The 22,908-nt window shown below is 38.8% G+C and overlaps 2 protein-coding genes across 4 annotated transcripts; both read right to left on the reverse strand.

Annotated features, from left to right (window-relative positions):
- Window positions 1-856: 856 nt before the first annotated feature.
- On the reverse strand, window positions 857-13,292 carry ak5l (adenylate kinase 5, like). Of its 2 annotated transcripts, XM_063017954.1 has the most exons (8): window positions 13,214-13,292; window positions 5,267-5,453; window positions 4,388-4,561; window positions 4,038-4,210; window positions 3,724-3,837; window positions 3,258-3,449; window positions 1,319-1,400; window positions 857-1,238 (listed from the first exon to the last, which is right to left on the reverse strand). In XM_063017954.1, exons 1-8 carry the CDS (start codon window positions 13,271-13,273, stop codon window positions 1,231-1,233), a joined length of 990 nt encoding a protein of 329 aa, XP_062874024.1. In that variant the 5' UTR covers window positions 13,274-13,292; the 3' UTR covers window positions 857-1,230. The 2 variants fall into 2 exon arrangements, with proteins under 2 accessions (XP_062874024.1, XP_062874025.1); XM_063017955.1 differs by lacking the exons at window positions 5,267-5,453; window positions 13,214-13,292 and adding an exon at window positions 4,788-5,218.
- A 3,528-nt stretch (window positions 13,293-16,820) lies between these two features.
- gpsm1a (G protein signaling modulator 1a) lies at window positions 16,821-22,136 on the reverse strand. Of its 2 annotated transcripts, none has more exons than XM_063018080.1 (3): window positions 21,980-22,136; window positions 19,248-19,613; window positions 16,821-17,865 (listed from the first exon to the last, which is right to left on the reverse strand). In XM_063018080.1, the coding sequence occupies exons 2-3, from the start codon at window positions 19,545-19,547 to the stop codon at window positions 17,689-17,691; spliced, it is 477 nt and encodes a 158-aa protein (XP_062874150.1). In that variant the 5' UTR covers window positions 19,548-19,613; window positions 21,980-22,136; the 3' UTR covers window positions 16,821-17,688. The 2 variants fall into 2 exon arrangements, with proteins under 2 accessions (XP_062874150.1, XP_062874151.1); XM_063018081.1 differs by lacking the exon at window positions 21,980-22,136 and adding an exon at window positions 21,879-21,915.
- Window positions 22,137-22,908: the final 772 nt, after the last annotated feature.

Consider the following 22,908-nt stretch of genomic DNA (forward strand, 5'->3'; position numbering starts at 1 on the left):
ACTATGCAGCACACAGATCACTATGCCGTATTGTTGCGCAACCAGAAAATCCCTCACGTGTGCCGTGTAAACAATGTGTGCATGTCTTAAACATTACTTAAAATCTCAGCAAACAAGTCCGTTGAGTGTAAAGTCTTGAACAACAGTAAAAATGAATATCTTTTGAAGGCATGAAGTGTTTAATTAAAGCAGAATGCACAGTTAATGCTCAGCTGTAGCATTAAATGAAATCTGTGAACAGAACATGAATAATGGTGCTGTGTGACTGCTGTTCTCTAAAAATGTACACATATGGTTAACGTTGCATATTTACGTGCACCAAAGCAAACTTACAGAAGCCTTGTGATATCAAGAAGATATCAGCTCACAAATAGCACTTTATTCACAATATATTGCACTAAGTATGTCCTACAATGCAAACACTGAGTGTCTAAATAATCTACTTTGTAAGTCGATGATTTATTAGAATCCTCTCTACCTAGGAAGCTCCCTAGGTAGGCAGTAGACAGCAAGGCAGCTCACTAGGTTTTCGACATGACTGTATATATCATGTTGTGAACAGTGCTCAATGTTCCAAACTTTGCTTTTAGTTTTAATTAGGCTTGCTTGAATATTGAATTAATTTAAATGTGCTTAATAGTTTTTCCCACATAGCCTCAGGAAAGAGTTTTTAATAAAGTAACACTGTTAAGTAAGGCTGAATAATTACATAAATACATTGGAGCGTATGTAAAACTATTGAGTTAATCTAAATGTAATCAGTTCCTGTTGGAGTATCCAATTACAAAATAAAATGGAAATGCAAATTATAATATAAATAAACCGATCATTAAAAAGAGACACAGTAGAAAGCATGTCAGATTAAAAAATAAACCTTAGGTATAGAAAAACCTCCCATGGTCCACGCATATGCTAATTAAAAAAAAAACATTAAACATACAGAGATGAACTGTACTGTACTGACCTTTATTAAGTCAAATATAAAGTAAGTATTGGACAGTTAACACCTTTATACAGTCTTTGAGTATCCTCACAGTTTTGTTGGCAGTATATTTGCAAATTAATATAAGGATCCATAAGGATCCATCCAAATGTATCACAATATTTTACTTTGTGATGTAACCCATCCTGCTGTGCGAAATCAAAAGCATCCATCATATAAATGTCCAACATCTAAAATTACTTTAACAAAAGACTTGAAATGCTGAAGATCCCCCAAGAATTCTTCAGTTAAGGCTCTGCAGAGAAGCATGAATGAAATATAAAGGGCTGTAACGTAAACAAGTGTTTTGTATAAATGTGGATGAATGTACATTACCCTCTTCCTTTGGGAACAGTCTCTCCTGAACTATGGTTTTGATATCTGTGAAAATGTCATCCTCCTCTCGATCTGCGTCCACCTGATGAGACAAAACAGTTTATCTAACCATCAACCTTTATAGTGGTCTCACTGAACCTGACTTTATCTACAACACAGACTGTTACTGAAGAAATGAGTAAGCAAGTCTGGCTTAAAGCTGGGCAGGCCAGACCAAACTTAGTTTAAGTTTTATAATCCAATTTACACCTTGTAAAGACAGAGCTTAAGAGAAGGGAATAAATAGTATACATTTTCAGTGCACTCTCAACAGTCCAAGCTTATTTTAATTACAAGATGCACTTTAAGGACAAAAGTAAGCGGACATCCCTCCTAATTGTTAAGTTCAGCCGTTTAAACCACATACATTGCTAACAGGTGTATAAACTTAATTCTATAATTAATATACCTCTAAATTTGTGGCAACAGTTTAAGAAAGACCCTTCCCTTTTTATCATGGCTATACCCCTGTAAAAAAGTGACATCCTTAAAGACATGTTTTGATGACTTTAGTGTGGAGGAACTCCAGAGTCCTGACCTTAACCCCATTGAACACTTTTAGTATAAATTAGAACCCTGCCTGTGAGCCAGGCCTTCTTGTCCAACATTTGTGCCTGATCTAAGAAATACGCCATAATCCAAAATCTTGTGGAAAGACTTCACAGAAGAGTAGATGCTGTTATGGTCGCAAATAGGAACACAATTCTACATTTACATTTACATTTTCAGCATTTAGCAGACGCTTTTATTCAAAGCGACTTACACAGTGAGCGGAACACAATGAGCAATTGAGGGTTAAGGGCCTTGCTCAGGGACCCAACAGTGGCAACTTGGTGGTGGCGGGGCTTGAACCGGCAACTTTCTGTTTACTAGTCCAGTACCTTAACCACTGAGCTACCACTGGCCAATTCTAACTGGTTGAGATGTCCAACAATTTCACGGTCAGCTGTCAACCTTTGAATTGCCAGAAGGTATACATCTAGTTTTAAAAATGTAGGTTAATAATCTACAACGTGCTGCCGCTCAGGTGGTGCAGCGGTAAAAAGACATGCTGCATCCAGAGCTGGATTCTGAGTACATCGTATCGAATCCAGCCCTGCCTTACCGGTTCGAGGCTGAGTGGCTGTATGAGCAACGATTGGCCGGTTGCTCAGTTGGGGGGTGGGACAAAGAACCGGATGTGGGTCTCTCTCTGTCAGAATGTGATTACGACCTCACAGAGGCACCTGCACAGAGATGAGGAAGAGTGCCCTTAGGGTGTGTCTCTCCGCATGCAACGCTAGGTGGCGCCACACTCATCAATGTGTGGGTGGCAAAAATGCATCCGGCTGCTGCCCATGTTTCGGAGGGGATATGGGTTAGCTTTGATCTCCTCGGTCAGGGCAGGGTTCGGCATAGACAGAGAGGAAGCACGATGCAAATTGAACAACTGGATGCACTAAAGGGGGAAAATTTTTAAAACAAATAAATAAATAAAAAATAATCTACAACATAAAAAGAGAAAGCTGTTTCTGTAGATTTTATACAATAAAGTGTCTTGAAACAATTTATACTCTTCATTAGCTGATTAATCTTTAAACAGGATTAACACTTTAATAGGCGAGTCCCCAGTGGTGCTATCGGCCAGTCGGCATCTACCTACAGACATGATTGGCTATGACTAAGGGGGCTACATCCGAGGCTCTGCGATAGATTGGCATCCTCCCTGGGTGTGTTACTGCATTACACCAGTGATTTTGGAAAAAAGTCAGACCCTGACCACAATAAATTTGTGATAAAAATTAAAATGAAATAAAAATAATTTCACTATTATGACAGCATGAGTCGTGCCATATTCTGCCATTTAAAGACTGACACTTGAGCAAAACTCCACTGAGAGTGACAGAATGTGAGTTCTTACTCTAGTTATGAGTCCTCTCTCCTGGTAATACTTGGCTATGAGGGTGATGTTCTGCTTGAAGGTATCGAGCCTTTTCTCAATGGCATGTGTGTTATCATCAGGCCGACCCTGCTGCAGGGCACGTTTCTCCAGACGCTGGCGCAGCTGCTGGTTGGAACATGCCAGTAGAATCACCAGATCTGGAGAGCCAATCTGACAGGAGGACAAAGTTTTGAAGAAATAACAGCACAACATGTTATTTATGTATCTAAATATAACTAAACTGTGACATGATCACAAACATACCATAATTTTTAATATATAGAAATATATAGAATGGGGAAGCATCTTAATCCCACAATGGAAAAAAAACCCATACTGTGCTTGTCTTTAAATCTCTCTAAAGATAAGGAAAGGATTAATCGTCAACTCGGATAATTCACTGTACATTCAGATTTTTTAATGCTTGTATTAATAACTTGCATACTTGTTCTTCAAAAGTGAATGTCTGAGATATTTCCCTGGGAAATCCATCTACAATAAAGCCTTTGGCATCCTGCTTCTTGATGAATTGATGCTTAAGCTCCTCGATTGTGGTCTCCTGCAAAATTGAATCTCAGTATAAGGTCAAGCTAACAACACATAGATATAATTGTGTCTATGCATTCTTCTACAATAGATTAACATTGAAATATGTGCCAGATTTATTTGCTTGTTTCCGATATCTGCAACAGTAACAGACCACTTTGGTAAATAATGCAAATAGGGTTTTAGAGAAATACATAAAATATATATCCCCACCTGAGGTGCCAGTTCTCCATTGGCAATGATCTGGGCAATCAGCTCCCATTTCCTGTCACTGGGAGCATGCTGTAGCAGCTGGTTCCTTAAAATTTCCCCCACGGACACACATTCAAAGTCATAATGAGCTGCGATCTTAGACGTCTGAGTGCCCTTTCCACTGCCTGGACCACCTACAGAGAAAGTAATGAGAAGAGAACTCAAAGCTGCAAAATAATTGAAATAATGAACAGATCATGGGCATCGACTACACTGACTCTGTGACTGATGAAATACAAAGCAATTTAAATCATAAACACATTCTGTATAAGCAACAGACTGTCAGCAGTAAAACATCAGTGTTTGCTCACCTATGATAAATATGATGTGGGGTCGTGGTTTTGACGGATCAAAAACGTCATATTCCTGGATGAGTCCTGACGACTCTGTCATGTCAGAATCACTCTCAATAGAGAATTGAGCCTGAATGGGAGGCAGTCGATCATAGCGTCTGTAAGGACCAGGACCAGGACCAGGAGTACTATCTATAGAAAGTGAAAGATAGCACATATGGCATAAACAATGTTTTTTTTTTTATCTCTGGTAAAACAGTAGTACAGTGGAACCTCAATTTGACAGACTAGAAGGGGGGAGCACATATGATAAACAATAAAATGAATAACGTAAATAGATATGTAAATATGTAATGTAAAACCTGTAAATACATATTAAAATTGGTGTACTGTACTACTGGGGAGAAATTTCATTTACCTTGTGTGGTGGAGGAGATGAAGCACTGCTGGTGGTTACTGGAGCAGTGCTGGTGCATAACTTGAACTTGCAAAAATTGAGCATAAAACACAGAGAAAAAGGCGAGAACAGAGCGAGCCTCCTGACAAAATAAAGTCTACCACTCATGTAAACAGAGAGACGTGCACCAGCTAGTTGACAATTACTACTACTGGTCTTGGTACGCTTCCCAGTGAAATTTTAAACAAATCGACCGGACATTTGGTTTTCCAGATTTTGTCTGTTAAATCTGAAATCCGTTAAATAAAGGTCCGTTAAATCGAGGTTCCACTGTATATTTATAGTGTCCCCGACTGTTAGCGATTTGGATTTTTTTTTTTTTTTTGCACAATGTCACACCACTCTAGCCTCATTTTTGTCTAGAGGAACTAACATATGAAAGTCAGCCTGTGGTTCAGCACTTCATGTGGACATACAATACTGCATGTATTTGAACTTACCCAATTTGCAGGGAAGTTTCTTCCCCTGGCCAGTGGTAATAGGTGGAAGTGGTTTACGATCAGGCACAATGAAGGTATCCCAGGCCACACATTCAGGACCTCCCAGGTCCCGTGTTTTCTGGAGGCAGTTTTCCAGGAAGCACAATGGGTCCTCAGGTCGGTGATACATCAAACCAGTCAACATGCTCTGCAAAGAGTAGCAACTGTTAAAAGTCTAAGTACTAGTCCTTCATCAATGCTAACTATAAAGTATATACTTAATACACTTATACACATCATATTGATCAAGGGCACTGACCGGTGTTCTGCTTTCACAACCTTTTATATAAGTAGACACACTGGGAAAGTAATTTGTATCTTCAAGGTTTCCAGTTTTTTCCAAATACAGCATGCCAGAAATCTGTTTGTTTGATTTTTTGGAGAAATTAAAGCCACTTTTTAAAACATGCACTGAAGCATTAAGAAGGTAGTCTATTAAAGCAAATGACAATTAATAAATGAAATAATGCTGAATTTTAGGTAAGCACTCTGATATTAAAAGCGTCACTAGCCCACTACCCTTGGTATCCAGGGTTCAAATCCCCAGTGGTGCTATCAGCCAGTTGAGCATCTACATACAGAAATGATTGGCTATGGATGGCATCCTGTTTGGAGTGTGTTACTGCATTGTGCTTAGTGATTCCAAGGAAACTGGACCCACCATAACCCTCATCAGAATAAAGCAGAGGTAAAACATGACAATACAATAAAATGAAAATCAATAGGTACACTCATATAGGCTGTGGCATTCAAGCAATGATTAATTGGAATTAGGAGACCCTATATGTGCCAAGTAAACCCTCGCGTTATAACACCACCACCAACAGTCTGAACTGTTGACATAAGACAGATGGTTCCACATATTCATGCTGTTTTCCCCAAATTCTGATTTTTTAGACCAATCAATGTTTTTTCCAGTTTTTCTACCAAAGCCTCAAATTCCAATTCCTGGCTGACAGCAACAATACCAATGCAATATTCTTTCTTCTAACCCATCTGCTCTAAGGTATAATGTGTTGTGCATTCAGAGATGCTTTATCTGCTAACCTTCTACCTACCTAACTTACCTGATAAACTTAGATAAAATCAGTCTGGACATTCTCTTTCCAGACACAATAAAACATAATGTTTATTTCTTATTCCTTTAATTCTTTCACCAAACAAATCTAACTGCACCAGTGCACAAATCTCGCCCACACAGTCCTTTTCTAACCTTGTGTATATGGATTCCTGGATGGCTGGAGATGTCTAGGTGAGATGAAAAGAGACAAATGAATATCTCACTGTAGAAAATGATAATTGCAAATGGCCACTCCATTCAGCCCACACAACCATTCAGTGTACTGCGTAGGGGAAGAAGGGGGGGGGCAATACGAAAGACCTCTTGCTAATCAGTAATTTGTTTCTTATGATGCTAATACAGATTCAGTACATTTACATGTCAATCCACATACAGCATAAAATAATCATTCACTAAATTAGAAACAAAGCAAGTATTGAGCCAGGGTATGAATTTCTTCAAGCTACTCCAGAGTCCAATCATTTATACACTACAGATGTGTTATACACGATGAGGCATAACATTATGACCACCTTCCTAATATTTTGTTGGTCCCCCTTTTGCTGCCCCATACACAACAAACTTTGATGCACTGTTTATTCTGACACCTTTCTATCAGAACCAGCATTAACTTCTTCAGCAATTCGAGCTACAGTAGCTCGTCTGTTGGATCGGACCACACAGGCCAGCCTTCGCTCCCCACGTGCATCAATAAGCCTTGGCCGCCCATGACCCTGTCGCTGGTTTAACACTGTTCCTTCTTTGGACCACTTTTGATAGATACTGACCACTGCAGACCGGAAACACCCCACAAGAGCTGCTGTTTTGGAGATGCTCTGACCCAGATGTCTAGCCATCACAATTTGGTCCTTGTCAAACTTGCTTAAATTCTTACGCCTGTTAATTTTTCCTGCTTCGAACACATTAACTTTGAGGATAAAATGTTCACTTGCCGCCTAATATATCCCACCCACTAACAGGTGCCATGATGAAGAGACGATCAGTGTTATTCACTTCACCTCTCAGTGGTCATACTGTTATGCCTCATCGATGTATATACTACATACAATCACATATTAAAAACATGGATAAAAGTATCTACATTACATGGAAGGCTTTTTACAAGATTTTGTAGTGTGTCAGTGGGAATATGTGCCCACTTATTCAAAAAACAAATGTGAAGTCAGGCATTGATGCTGATGATTATTGATGCTGGGGTCTTTATTGACTTTGCTGTATCAAGGGCCTTCCCCTGACTGTATATAATTTATATTATACACATCTACACAATGGATGTGGCTAAAAGATCTGAAATCTGAAAGCAATGATGTGTCCACATCCGTTTGGCTTCATGTGTAGACTAGATTTAAAAAAATATGAAGGATTCCTTTTATACATTTTTAATAAGGTTTAAAAAGCATAGAAGACTTTTCAAAGAAACCCTTTTAATAAAGATAATTTTTCATAGAAGTACAGAACAGTGGTTATAGTAGTTATGGTGACATTATTTCAAAACAACACTGTGTAAATGTGACACATTATGTAACAGTAATTAGTGATTAAAAGCACCATCGTCCTCATAATCCAACACAAATTCACTTCCATTAACCTGTTTAACCCTGGATCAAAACCAGACCACTGCACATATGCAACTTCCAATGTTTACTGTATTTGAATCTATCCCAACACCTCTTTACCTTACACTCTATGGTCAGTAGGAATGGTTATTTACATGGTGTAAAAAGGCAGCTGGTCTTGGAGATGGCCAGTGTGCTGCATGGTTTTAATCTTCTTCTGTTGCCATAAGGAAATGTTGATCATTTTTACATTTCACAGAACAACTGAGTACTAAGTGTTGCATATACAGTGCTATAAAAATAAACTGTCTAGTCAGATTATTATGACCACTTCCTACTTTCGACGGAAGCAGCGGTAGCCCATGAAGGAAGTCACGTTTCGTGAGCTGGCTTGGTGTGTATGTACGATGTGTGATAAACTGTCTACACACATACCCCTCGTTGCTGTCATGGGTAAAAGGGGAGATTTATCAGAGTAGGAAAATGGGATGATTATTGGCTTTTGAGCCAAAGGTGGCAGTTTTTAACCTGCTGGAAAAACACAAGCTGGTGGTGGCAGCGTTATGGTCTGGGGAATGTTTCCGTGGCATGTTTCAGTGGTGGAAGGCACTCTCAACCGATTTGTGATTTTAATCCATACTTGCAAACATACACCTTGGGGCAGATGGGATCTTTCAGCAAGACAATGCGATATGTCACATGGCTAGATATGTCCAGAATTGCTCCACCAAAGTCCACCAATCCAAAACCTTAATTTTGTTTCTTTTGAGCCAGTCAGAGAAAGACTTGCTTGTGTTTTTTCGGATCATTGTTGCATAACCCAACTGCACTTGAGCTTTAGGTCACGAACTGACGAGTGGACACTCTCCTTCAGAATTTCTGATGAGAGCAGAATTCATAATTTTAATATATAATGGAAGTCATTCAGGTCCTGTGGAAGCAAAGCAGCCCCACTACCATCATTATCTTCCTATAAGGCCAAATGGCAGTTGCAGGCGGCATGGTGGCTAAGTGGGTAGCACTGTCGCCTCACAGCAAGAAGGTCCTGGGTTCGATCCCCAGGTAGGGCGATCCGGGTCTTTTCTGTGTGGAGTTTGCATGTTCTCCCCGTGTCTGCGTGGGTTTACTCCGGGTACTCCGGTTTCCTCCGACAGTCTGAAGATGTGCAAGTGAGGTGAATTGGAGACACAAAATTGTCCATGACTGTGTTCGATATAACCTTGTGAACTGATGAACCTTGTGTGTAATGAGTAACTACCATTCCTGTCATGAATGTAACCAAAGTGTAAAACATGACGAAAATGAATTAGCCACAAAAACTGAAGAAAAAAAACATTTAATGTAACACTTTCCTGTTACAGTTTTTAGAAAGTCATGGTGCCATAAAAAAGCCACATAATTTTAGGAGTACCTTCATGATCCACTTGTTGCTGTCATTTACAGCAGGGCCGCTATTCAAAACCATTTGTACACAAGTCTAATGATCTAAAGATAAAAAAGTCATGTCAAGGGCAAACTGGACACAATAAAGCCAGCATAGTGTGGAAGTAGACGACCACAGGATTTAAAAATCTATTTTATATTAGGGTTCCATTTTTTAGTCTAAAATCCATGATTCAGCCTGCATTCCTTGCATAGCAAGAGTCAAAGAATCACACTAACTTTGAGTCACATATTGTATTGAACAAATCAAATATTAACATGCATATTTTAACCAGCTCCATTTGTTTCCATTTCCACTCTGATAACAATAGCAAAGCTTTAAAATCAGCTCAAATCTGCCACATGTCAAAAGCACATTAGTAGTGTTAAGGTGTTAAGTTTGTTGGTGTCCTAGGTTTCGTTGTGTTGTGTTCCATGTTTCTATCGTATATTCATGTGGATGAGTCATGTCACTAAACACTACATATTTACAGCAGGAAATATGATTAATAGATCAAAGTGAAACATCAAATCAGATCAATCCATCGCTTCAGGTCAGTATTGGCCCTGGTACTAAATAATGGATATGTGCATTCCTAATGACTAGTCATTTATCTGGGTGCATGCACATGTCATTCCTTAACAATAATTTGTATGCATCTCTCACAGAGGAGAAACTTACCACAAACTTGAGATGCATTCAACTGCAATTAGAGTATCTCTTAAGCATCACCATAGTGACACATTCAAGTGTCTCATTTGCTTTGTAAATTTCCAAATTAAAGAGACACATGCCTGTTCTGCACAACATTCTAGCTTTTGTTGCTTGTTCTATCAAATGTGTTGTATATGTATTTATACATAGTATAAAGTGCACACATAATTAATTAAACTGGACAATTTCAGTGTAAATGTTGGACAGATGTTAGCTGCGAATACATCAGTGAGACATTTTTCATTTTATAAGATCTTTCAGAAAAAATACAGGCCAACATTGATTCATTTATGCTCTGAAATTACTTTATCTTGGTCTGGCATGATGAATTTAGCACATATTCTGAAAGCACTGGGTGCAAGACTCCAATACTCAAAGGAAACCCCTGCTTACACACAAACAATCCGCTGTTCCACCCCGCCAGCACACACCAGTATTTAAAAGTTAATAGGTCTGCGGTGATGTGACATTAATCGTCTTTGTTATGGTTAATGTTGGTCTTAATCAGTATTAGACTGGATCTGACAGTGTTTGCCATCCAATTCACTAATGTGTTTTTACATCTCATTAAACAACCTGACTGACAATTTTCCTTTTTTAATACTAGCCATGTTTGCATGTTTAGGGGAAATAAGTTTTCAATGAATACTGTAGAATTAAGACTGGGCAGAAATGTAAATTGTGTATTGTTTAGGTTTGAATTTTCTCTTTGATTCTAAGATTTGGCATGTTGTTTCTATAGCTATGAAAGATATTTATTCCCTCTAAAACCTCTTAATCAAAAAATCTTGTAACTCTGTGACCTAAACCATCAAAGTTTATATAAGTTCATAAATTCAACAATAAGCAGATGAGTTAATAAAAGGTGAGGGTATCACAATTGGGTATAAGACTCTCCCAATGAGCCATGACCACTTTGTCCCAAACTTTATGAAAGAATTGTCAATCAGCTCAAAAAGAACTGATTGATTTTTAAAGCAAGACTGCCCACAATTTTACCATCTACTGTATTTAATATTATGAAAATATTTAGAAATATAGGGCAAGACCAGAACACATGACCTTCAGATGGCATGGCATGAGAAGCCATCACGCTGCTGTGATAAATATAGCCACATGGGCTCAGGAGTACTTTGGAAAACTGTTGTCACTCAACACAGACCATCACTGCATTAGAAAATAAAACCTGAAACTCTTGTAAAGAGTGTAAAGAGAAAGTCATAAATCAAGGCTATGCAGAAACAAGTTCTCTGGGCCTGAGCTCATCTCAGATAAACCAAAAGACAGTGAAATGACATGCTGTGAAGAGACATATGCTGCCATCAAGATTACATATTTTGCTGGGAAGTCCTGGGTTATTTCAGCAAGACAATGTCATATTACATTTACAGCATTTAGCAGACGCCTTTTATTTAAAGTGATTTACAATTAAGACTATGTACATTGCAAGCAGTTGAGGGTTAAGGGCCTTGCTCAAGGGCCCAACAGTGGCAACCTGGCAGATGTTACTAGTCCGCTGGGGCGGCTCGGTGATAAGTGGGTAGCACTGTCGCCTCACAGCAAGAAGGTCCTGGATTCGATCCCCAGGTGGGGTGGACCGGGTCCTTTCTGTGTGGAGTTTGCATGTTCTTCCCGTGTCTGCGTGGGTTTCCTCCGGGAGCTCCGGTTTCCTCCCACAGTCCAAAGACATGCAGGTAAGGTAAACTGGAGATACTAAAATTGTCCATGACTGTGTTTGATTTAACCTTGTGTGAACTGATGAATCTTGTGTAATGAGTAACTACCGTTCCTGTCATGAATGTAACCAAAGTGTAAAACATGACGTTAAAATCCTAAAAAACAAACAAACAAACTAGTCCGCTGAGCTACCACTGCCTAGGCCTCAGTCTATGCATGTTAGAACAGTGCGGCTTTGAGTGTGTGTGATTGACTAGCCTGCCTACAGTCTAGATGTGGGAAATATTGGGTACAAGGCAGGAACACCATGGACAAGGTGCCAAACCGTCCGGGGCTCAGACAATCCATCGTCCACCTTCAGACACAGACAGACGTCTGTGTAGCCGCCCGCCCACATATTTACACATCCTATAAAAGATGTGACTTGAAATTTTTCTATCACAGCTGTAACTGTTCTGGAGTCAGTCTTGCCTCGGAATATTGTAGTCCAATCAGCGTCGAGTTGTGTTCCGTACAGTACCTAACTGAAAATCGCCCCTTTTTTTCGAACTGCAGGCGCTGCAACACATTCTGAATGGGTTCCGGGAGGGCTCGCACTTACGTGCTTGCGTCACACGTAACCTGGTGTCGCGATCTCGTCACCATGACTACCATCACCTCAGTTCGGAGCAACTCCATCGTGTAATCAGGATAAATTAGTAACTTAAGAATTAGGGCCACCCAGACCAAATTTAAACATCAAGTATCTACAAAGGGGGGGGAATCATATAAGTTACAAGTAAATTACAAGTAAGTAATGTAATTTTTAAATTGTGAATTGTGAATGCACTTATTGTATCTTCCCAATTGTTTAATTGTACTTCTTTATTCATTGCACATCAGCCCCGATGCCGATCTTTATTCTGGATCTGCTGCACCTAAAATAAAATGCTATCTGATGAAGACTGAATTAAACTGTTAGTGTGAAGGCTTTACTTTATTTTATGATTATGGTAAAGCTGGTCTCTCTCCATGTTTAAAGTTATTTGTAAGGGGAAAATGACAGATGACTTAAGATGTTAATTATTTAAGCTTTAATTTACCCATTGAACGGGTCACCTTAGCCATCATCGCAACAATTGCCCCCCCCCCCCCCCCCCCCCCGCCCCCCCCTAATAAAGATGTTTATTAAGCTATATAACTGAAGCTTTTTAGACAAACTAACTTTTAATAACATAACTTACCGTACATGTATTCTACTGGTTTGAGGAAAAAGTAAACAAAACAAAGAAATAAACAAGCACATTGATGTGAGAACATGTTTACGTGAGTAACTTTATAGACAGCTCGTTATGAATGAGGTGTTTACTCGAGATTTATTCACTTGTACCTGTTCAGCTCTTCTCAGTCATTTCGAACGCTTTTTTCTTTTTAAGTTTTATGGTTTTTAAGTTTTTAACCGTAGACTTGTGACATACCTCGAACAGATGAGGGATGTGGCGTTTGGAGAGATATTCCTGAGCCTCGCTGGTGTTCATTCTCCTCTGGATGTGGAAGTGAAGCAGATCTGCGAGTGAAACGAAGGTCCTGATGAGTCTGGCGCTGTTTACATGGTTGCCAGATTGAAATGAAAGTGATGAATCCTAGGTTGCCAGGTTGGTGTGACTATTTCGTTCATTTTGGCACCAAAAAGCATATTTTCCTCAAAACACCATCTTTAAACTGAACTTTATTTAATGTATGTTCTTTTTATTACAGTACCTATTGTACCCAGACCATTTTAAGCAAAAATCATACTTCTGGACAAAATCATTTGTAAATATAAAAATTTGTAATATAAATATTTATTTTATTAAAACAAGTTCCAACCTACAAAATTTACTGTAGCTTTTCCAGCACACTTATCTATCAACCAATGCAGTAACTAACATAAGGCCACAATGCTCTGTTACCTTACTTTATTGCCAATTTTAAAATGAATACATTTAGTCAAGTCAAGTCAAGTCAAATTTATTTGACCGTAAAGCAACTTTACAGAATCCAGGACCGACAGACCAAAAACCCATACTGAGCAAGCCGAGGGCGACAGTGGCAAAGAAAAACTCCCTTACATTTACAGGAAGAAACCTTGAGAGGAACCAGACTTAGCAGGGACCCATCCTTCTTGGGTGGCCTGGAGGATACTTTAAATAAACAGGATTTACACAAATCATACAAACACAAAATTAAATTGAACTGAAAGTTATAACTAGCTAAAAGTATTTGGAGTTCTTCATTATACAGTCCAGTCTGTGATAAAGCCCATTGTAAGTTCTGGACATTTTTGGTGTAAACACGCCAGGTTCCTGTCACATCTAGTAGAAGCAACATTGTTGGCACAGCAGTCTCAACTTGCAGTCTTTATTCTCGAGAAGGTGAAATATAGGATATAAATATATATTTATATCAAACAAGGCTGTAATCACAATACAGTTTCAAGGTATTTTTCCCATAAGGATGTATGGGAAACCTGTTAATGCATTCCATGGTCCCGTGGAACTGCATATATTTTAGGCTTATGTAAAATAATGGGGTTGTTTTTGACACTTATACACTCAAAATAACACAAATATAATATAAAAACACTGAAATAAAAAGCTGATTCTCACAATTTCTCAAAACTCCGAGCACAAGTTTAAAAGTGAAACAGTGGGGGAAATGCAGCTAAACACAGATACATGTGGAGCTTTCAGAGTGAATCTGACGGTTATTTCACACAAATGCAATTTCGTCTCATATTCGCACTTTGATGACGTCTTACTGCACCGAGCAATTAAAATTAAATAAATAAATTTTTAAAAACAAACTGAACATGTTGAGTTTAAGGGTACAAATCTTTGACGAAGGGCGTTGTGTTTCAAAGCTTTTGAGTTTAGGGGACGTTGAGTTACAAGGTACCACTGTATAGTGTAGCGTCGGCACAGGCTTTACCCAGAAAGCCTTGCGGCAGTGGTGTCTAAGCTCACCGTAGCCGTGTATCCCGTTGTTGGGAGTGGGGTGGCTGCGGTGAGGGATGGGTAAGTAGCTTATATGTTTGTCTGTTGTATGAATGTATGTGTGTATGAATGGATGTCTGTCCCTAAACCACTGAATGAACTGCCAAAGGCAGCTCACTTGCTGCCCCGACACTCGCCTTCCTGCTCGCCGGCGCCACAATATATTGAGAGGAACTCGCCCACCTCAATATTCAGATATGCTAAAAAAAAATGCCCCCTCAAACATACTGATGTAAAAATAATAAATAAACCATATTCCCCTCACTAGCTTTGTGTAATGTTAGAATCTGACAGTGTTCCCATCAGTTGCTGATATTGCAGGAATGGTAGGAAATGCCCCCTTCCTCTTCCTGGTAGATATGGCCCCACCCCCCAATGTTCAACTGATATCCATGTCAGTAAAACAAATAAAAGAATTGTGTCATTTCCTCTTTGCTCTCCAGAAAGAAATACGGTTTTACAGTTTTAATACATATCTCAATGATTTATTAAATTGTTTTGTTTGAAACAATGTTATCTCTATGTGATGTAAGGAACACCCTGACCTTGCCTGTAATTTGTCATTTGTTTGTACACATTATTACAGAATAATAAGTAATACATAAATACAGTAAAAGAGAACAAGTCTTTACCCTTTTTAAGTTTCCTTTGCAAATATCTACTTTATCTACAACAAACTCTTCATATTAATAAACTTTTTCACTTCAAACTCATAAATATAAGAACAATATGTTTATATAAGAATAAATCAAGATATATTTAAACATTAATAAAAATTTTAGTCACTATATCAAGTGTATTTTGTCTGGGTTTTTTTTAAACGTTTGTTAAAGCTTAAATTTATTAGTGCAAGTCAAAATATGTTATTTGTGTGTATTTGAAGTGTATGTACTGTATAAACAGACAGAATATAACATATATTTCTTTTATTTATATGGTTTTCCTTCTAATTTTGTCTTCTCCAGATGAATGACTACTTTCAACTTGGACTTAAGTGAAATGTTTAAAAGAAAAAAGTCAATCTGGCAACACATTCACATGCTTCTTAGCTAGAGGCAGTAGAGAAGTGTGTATGTGTGTGTGTGTGTGTGTGTGTGTGTGTGTGTGTGTCTGTAGCCTGAGGTGAATGGGTATGTCTGACTACATCCACAGCTGCAACCTACTGCCACACTTGACAGTACATGAATATGGTATGTAGCACATTTCCATTACATACTACTAAGCTAGTATGCAGTATGTTCAGGACTCTTTACTTTACTTCTAATAGACAGCACTTTAGGTATGGGACCAAAATGTGTCTTTGTGTTGTGTCTTTGTAACCTGTTATTTTCTAATACTGATTGGAGCTTTTAAAATTCATTTGAATGGAATGTGCTATAACAATAATGTTGACCTAGTTTCTTTGTGGTCCTTTTGTTTGTTTTGTATATTGTATATTAGTATTGTTGTTTTATAAATCAGTCTTTAAATTTGTATATTTCCTATTTACTGTTGTATTGAAGCATTTATAAGAAAAAATGTGTGATCTTGTGGGAAAAAAATGATGCTTAGAGTAGGTGCAAGGGCGGCAAGGTGGTACAGTAAGTAGCACTGTACCTTACAGCAAGAAGGGCCTGGGTTCGATTCCCTGGTTTGGCGGCCAGGCGGTCTTTTCTGCATGGAGTTTGCATGTTCTTCGTGGGTCTGCTTGGGTTTCCATTGGGTGCTCCAGTTTCCTCACAAATCTAAAGGCATGCAGTCAGGTCAATTCGAGTTACTAGAAATTGCCCTAAGTGTGTGTGTGTGTGTGTGTGTGTCTGCCCTGTGTGTTTCCTACCTTTTGCTGAATGAACCAGACCCTGATGTCTGTAGTTTTAAATTGACTTTATGTATGCATTATCAATATTTTCATTTGAGAAAATATATTTTCTCCTTTATCTTTTAATAAAGGGTTTTACAGTATTTTAAAAATACTGTCTGTGGTCATCACCCATATGTGACAGATCCGGCAGATGGAGAAGTAGGTCGACAGAGTAATCATGACCAGACATACTAAAAACACTTAACTTTATTCACTGAAACATAGAAAAATGTTATGTGGTGATTTAAAACAGTCTATCAGCAGTAATTAATAATTAATAAAATATGCAAAATCTTTACACAAAAAAATCTGACTTGGCTTAAAGTTTCAGATAGGAGTGTGCCATCATCAGTTAATAATTAGTTTGTTTTTTATCTATCTTGATTATTTATCTAGGAATCAGACTGTTGTCAAATGAGCTGGAAGTCCCATGATAGACGACCATATGGCAAAATGCCACACTCCCATCTGCCAGCAACCTGTTAATTCATATGCAGGGGGTGGTGGGACAGTATTTTCCACTCGCACAAAACAAAAACCTGCCTGCAAATTCTGAGAGACTCAGACAGTTAGTAGTGCTACCATTTCTATTAAAAGTGCTCAGTGTGTTAATATGTTTAACTGAATTGGAATCTGGGCAAACATGTATGCAAAGAAATTGTTCTAATTTCCTTAAACATCATGGATCTAGCTGTCTACGTTTACATCCACCTTTGTGTCTCTTGACTGCAGTGTATTAGTTTCAAGTAACTGTATCTGAAAGTACCTACGTCATGCCCGTTTGGATGTGTTTCTTGCTCTAACTCACTATTATTGGCCTGTTTAAATTGGCAGTGCTAGAGCATGAAGGAATTGTTAATAAGTTAGTGAATTGAAAGGGAAACACTAAAATGTGCATTACGACGTAGTGCAAAGTCTAGGATTGATAAACAGGGTTCTAGATATCATCCCATAAAGCTGGGCCTAGACTACCAGGTTCACCAAATTTCCCAATCTAAAATTTATCTTTCACATCATAATGTCATAACCAGGCCAGTAGAGGTCACTCCTAAATTCCAAAGTCTCTAACAGAAGTCCTCTAACTGGACGGTTTGGATGTGGATTCAGAGTCCGTGTCATCCTTCTCATCTGGATGGAAGGAGACTCGCTGTTCGTCCATGCGTTTACCCTGCACCTTCTGAATGAAACTGAAAAAGTCTTCATCTGGATCTGGAACTGGAGGCAGAGAGCACCTCTGATCGTTGATCCGGCAGGACTGGTGGACAGAATGAAACACAATGGAATAAACTGAGCTTTAATCTTTATTATACACAGATCTGAACTAACAATTGTATTAATCATAACATTATATGGGAGCAGGCGCTCAGGTGGCACAGCAGAAAATTATTCTAGCCCACTGTCACTGGGATCCAGTGACTAAGGACCCCAAGAGGCTAACAAAATAATTGCAGACTAATATGACTTCTTTATAAAATTTTACAATTGTCACTGGAAAAAATAAATTGTAGCATTATGTCAGCTATAAAATCCAAATGAATTTGTCCTTCAGTCTGCCAAGTGGTTCAGTTACATGCCCTGTTAAAGCTGCCTTTATTAACTTTAGGTGCTCTTGTGTAAAAGGAAATATTTAGGATTAATAAAATTTCACCTGCAAACTAGTAACACCTGTATAACACATATATATCGATCAGCCATAACATTAAAACCAGCTCCTTGTTTCTACACTCACTGTCCATTTTATCAGCTCCACTTACTCCAGTTCTACAATTACTGACTGTAGTCCATCTGTTTCTCTACATACTTTTTAGCCCCCTTTCATGCTGTTCTTCAATGGTCAGGAGTCAGGACCCCCACAGGACCACCACAGAGCAGGTATTATTTAGGTGGTGGATCATTCTCAGCACTGCAGTGACAATGGCATGGTGGTGGTGTGTTAGTGTGTGTTGTGCTGGTATGAGTGGATAAGACACAGCAGCTGGACTGAGAATAGTCCACCAACTAAAAATATATCCAGCCAACAGCTACCCGTGGGCAGCGTCCTGTGACCACCAAGAGATCTAGAAGATGACCAACTCAAACAGCAGCGATAGATAAGTGATCATCTCTACAAGGTGGACCAACTAAGTAGGAGTGTCTAATAGAGTGGACAGTGAGTGGACACAGTATTTAAAAACTCCAGCAGTGCTGCTGTGTCCGATCCACTCATACCAGCACAACGCACACTAACACACCACCACCATGCCATTGTCACTGCAGTGCTGAGAATCATCCACCACCTAAATAATACCTGCTCTGTGGTGGCCCTGCGGGGGTCCTGACCATTGAAGAACAGAGTGAAAGCAGACTAAAAAAGTATGCAGAGAAACAGATGGACTACAGTCAGTAATTGTAGAACTTCAAAATGCTTCTATGTGGTAAGTGAAGCTGATAAAATGGACAGTGAGTGTAGAAACAAGAAGAACCTCCTACTGAAATTAATATAGTTGCAAAGACTCTTTGACAAGCCTAAGTTTATAATTAAAAAGTGTCAGCTGGATTGATGTAATTGAAAACATAGCCACGAATCAAAGTTAACAGCCCTAAAAGTACAATATTTCGCAGTAGCCTCTATGTACTGTCTGATGTGTTTGACATTACCTGATATCTAATGAGCATGTTAAAGAACTCATCGCTTAGCTCCTGTGGTCTGCAGGCCTCACAAACATGGCCAAGGTGGTTCTGTGCTATAGTGATGCCCATCCTATCTCCTATGCTGGCCCTTTGGTCATCCAGTCTGCGGCTCTGGGAGCTGGCTATCAGGTCAAACAGTTCCTCTGTTTGGGTGAGGGAGATAAGTGAGGTGGCACCAGAGAGAAGCGGGGACTCGTTTTCAGGTGGACGGGCTCCAGGCGGAGTTTCTCCTGGCTGGCCGTTGGGCTGAGAGCTTCGGTTCTCCATGTGGTCCTCGTACACTGACAGAGGACTGTGTGCAGGTAGTCCTCATTAGGTAAGCCAGGACAACAGCTTTAGATAAAAAAAAAATAAACACAGTAAGGCAAAAAGGCATATTTTAGTCAGAAACAGCAATGTCAGATCAATGGCCTAAATATTATTTTTTGGTAAATTGCATCATAAAACTGATTTGAGAAAAAGGTTAATTATTTTAATGTTAATTAAAATGTTGTCTTGTTCCCCATGTTACAATGTTTTAACATTTCATGGTTATCAAACACTTGTAAGACCTGAGTCATTAGCTCAGATTATGCTGAACTGTGACAGTTGTCTAGCAACATGGTTCTCACAGCTTTGCCCACTTATTGATGAGCATATTGTGTGTGTGTGTGTGTGTGTGTGTGTGTGTGTGTGTGTGTGTGTGTGTGTGTGTGTGTCATCACATATTTAAAACTCTTAGTCACAAGGTTTAGTCAAATGCATCAAAATACACAACATATACAGTAGCTTGTTGGACATCCGATTTCAAAAACAAACTGTGTTATGACCTCTATGTGATCTAACAATAGACACTCTTTTGAGAAGACTTTGAAGTATATATGTGGGAACTAGTGCCCATTCAGTCCAAAGAGCATCTGTCAGCTGGGCACTGATGTTGGTTAAAAAAACCTCAATTGATGTTTCATTTCATTCTAGAGCTGTTCAGTGGGGCTGAGGTCAGTGCTCTGTACAGGCCACTGGAGTTTCCTTAAACCAAGCTTTTCTTCTCTGCGTTGTGCCTTCTCTAAACTGCTACAAAGTTGGAACCATATAAATACCTTTATGTAATTGATGTATTAAACCCGAGTGTCCCTATACTTTTGTCCATATAGTGTGCATACATTTTTACCTTTTCTATTTTTGTTTGTGGCTTTTTAGCCACATTATTGGTCTACCTTGGTTAAGTATCCTGCAAACTGGGTCATTTTTAATTATTTCAGGTGCCAGGCTATACCTGGCACCCATTTGATAAAGTGCAACCTATCCCATTACAAATGAGCTCTGTTTTAAATTAGGTTAATGTTTGTAAGGTGCTACAAATTAGATTAGCAATTGAATCAATCGAATTTAATACTACACTGAAAGGGAACATGAGCGCATGAGTTTAAACATGTAATGCACTGTCCATATAACATACATTTACTGAATAATTTTTCTTGAAAAATATGATGTGTGTGGTATAATAAAAAAGTTTGTGACCCCTACTGCATTTTAAATACTATAAGATTTGGGCTAATATATATTATAAACACATTGTGCCTAAGTAAAAACATCTTGCCTATATACATCCATATAAAACATTATTATGATAGTTTTAAATCTCTGCACTAACCAAGTCTCTGACTTCTCCAAGTCAGGTGTTCCATTTTATAAGACTGGAGGGTAGAGGTGCCCTGCCCAATAAAAAGTGATGATGCCCCGGCACAGAAGATTTGTTTATGTGAACCATGCCCTAATCAAAACTAATTTCAAAGAACATTATAAAATGTCAGTGGACGATTACAAGAGAAAGTCTGCTACTCTGGCTAGAAGTAGTGTTCTGCAAATATTCCTTTAATAGAACAATATTTGATGCCAACACAGATTAAAAGCATCCCAGAAAATCTGTAAAACCTTCTTAAGTCTCGGTTCATTTTTTTATGACAAGCCACCAACATTAAAACATCTTTTTAACTATGAAGCATGCTGGAGGAAGCATCCTGACTTAGTGCTGTACTGCTATTGGGTCTGAACACCTTGTAATAATTAAAAGAAAAGTGCATTTGAAATTATGTCTAATTCTATAGAATTTTTAGGGGAGTTATTTGTCTCTAATCTAAATTGATCTTAAACATGTAAGTAAATTAACATCTTAATGATTTACACATTTATAATTAGTTTCTGTTTTAAAATGGTAATGTTAGGGTGAAATCATTTAAAAATTGAGATGCTAAGACCAGAAAAATGTTCATCTAAATAATGTGTTCATGTTTAACAAAGACATGAAATTCACAATTCTGTTATTAGTTTAGGCAGGATGTGTTCAAGGATTTATATCAAAATAACTTAATAATACTTCAGGTACATCCAAAGCATTTACAAAATGTAATTGCGACCGCATTCAATTTTCTAGGTTATGCATTTAAAGGCCTGAACAATTATTCACACTATTGAGAACAAATCTAGGTCATGTGCAAGCCGACATGATCACAATAATAAGGCCCAACAAAGTTTGAACAAGTCCAACATTTTTAAATGAACATTTCTACCAGTTTTTGCATTTTGCATGGTTGCACATAAGCACAGGTCATTTCTTACTGTTTGGAAAATGGTAGAGATGGATTGTGCACTGAATAGCTTCAGATGCCATAGCACAATTGCAGACTGACCAAATTCCTAGACAGACATTACACACACACCTTTCTTGCCCGACACCCAAACGTGTTTGCTATCAAGCAGAGAGCTCCAGCTTTCTTCTCTTTATCCACAATGTTAAAAAAAGAACATGAATAAAACATAAAACAGAATTCTATAATCCAGCAACGCGTTGTGCACTTGCCATTTTCACACACCCAGTTTCCCAATGAGCAGGGGATTGTGTCTTTCAGAGGGGGAGTGAAGGAGAAAGGGAGTGAAAACGGGGAGGGGGGTTAGAGGGTGATGGGGCTCATTTGCCCCTCTCAGCTTACATCACGGTTGCTATAGGAACTGGCGATCGCCTTCCAAATCTTGCTCCTGTGCACTCATATAGACTTATTGGACGGATTGCCAGACATTAACACACGTACACAGGACAAACTGCAGATCCAACTGAACATTCTCTATGCAGGGTTATGTAAACAGGCTCTAGCTTGGTTGCCATTTCTACATGTTCAGATCATATATATGGCTTTATCAGGACAACAATCAATCAAAACAATTACCGCTCAACATTTACAGGGATGATGACTAAGATTTAGATGCTTACATACACTTTTATTTGACCTCTGTGATTAATGAAAACGTGAATTGGTGCTACAAATACTCTGCTGGCAAAGCACAACAACTGAAACCAGGGAAACCAAAGCAACACAGTGTAGCCTGGGGCCCTGCCTGAATTGAATGGATGAATGCCAGCGCGTTCAGAATGCCCGGGGCGGGGGAGCAATAGTGCACTCTCAATCTCCCGCTCACTCCTGCTCTGTCTCTCTTTCTTGGGAATTCCCTCAGTCTAGCGGTGGCAGCCAACAGACGGGTGCGACTTCAGGTCTCCAGTTCAGTGCAGGTGTCAGATCCATTACTGTCCTTCCACACAAACACACAAATACACACTCAAACAGCCACCTATCACCATTCACTCATACACCAA

Source organism: Trichomycterus rosablanca, chromosome 21 (genome assembly GCF_030014385.1).
Source record: "Trichomycterus rosablanca isolate fTriRos1 chromosome 21, fTriRos1.hap1, whole genome shotgun sequence".
Classification (NCBI taxonomy): Eukaryota; Metazoa; Chordata; class Actinopteri; order Siluriformes; family Trichomycteridae; genus Trichomycterus; species Trichomycterus rosablanca.

Coding starts and splice junctions, on each gene's coding strand:
- ak5l (XM_063017954.1), bottom strand. CDS start 13,273: ATGAACACCAGCGAGGCTCAGGAATATCTCTCCAAACGCCACATCCCT. Junction 5,454..13,213: donor ACATCCCTCATCTGTTCGAG/GTATGTCACAAG, acceptor TACTCTTTGCAG/AGCATGTTGACTGGTTTGAT. Junction 4,211..4,387: donor CCACATCATATTTATCATAG/GTGAGCAAACAC, acceptor CTTTCTCTGTAG/GTGGTCCAGGCAGTGGAAAG.
- gpsm1a (XM_063018080.1), bottom strand. CDS start 19,547: ATGGAGAACCGAAGCTCTCAGCCCAACGGCCAGCCAGGAGAAACTCCG. Junction 17,866..19,247: donor ACATGCTCATTAGATATCAG/GTAATGTCAAAC, acceptor TCTGTCCACCAG/TCCTGCCGGATCAACGATCA.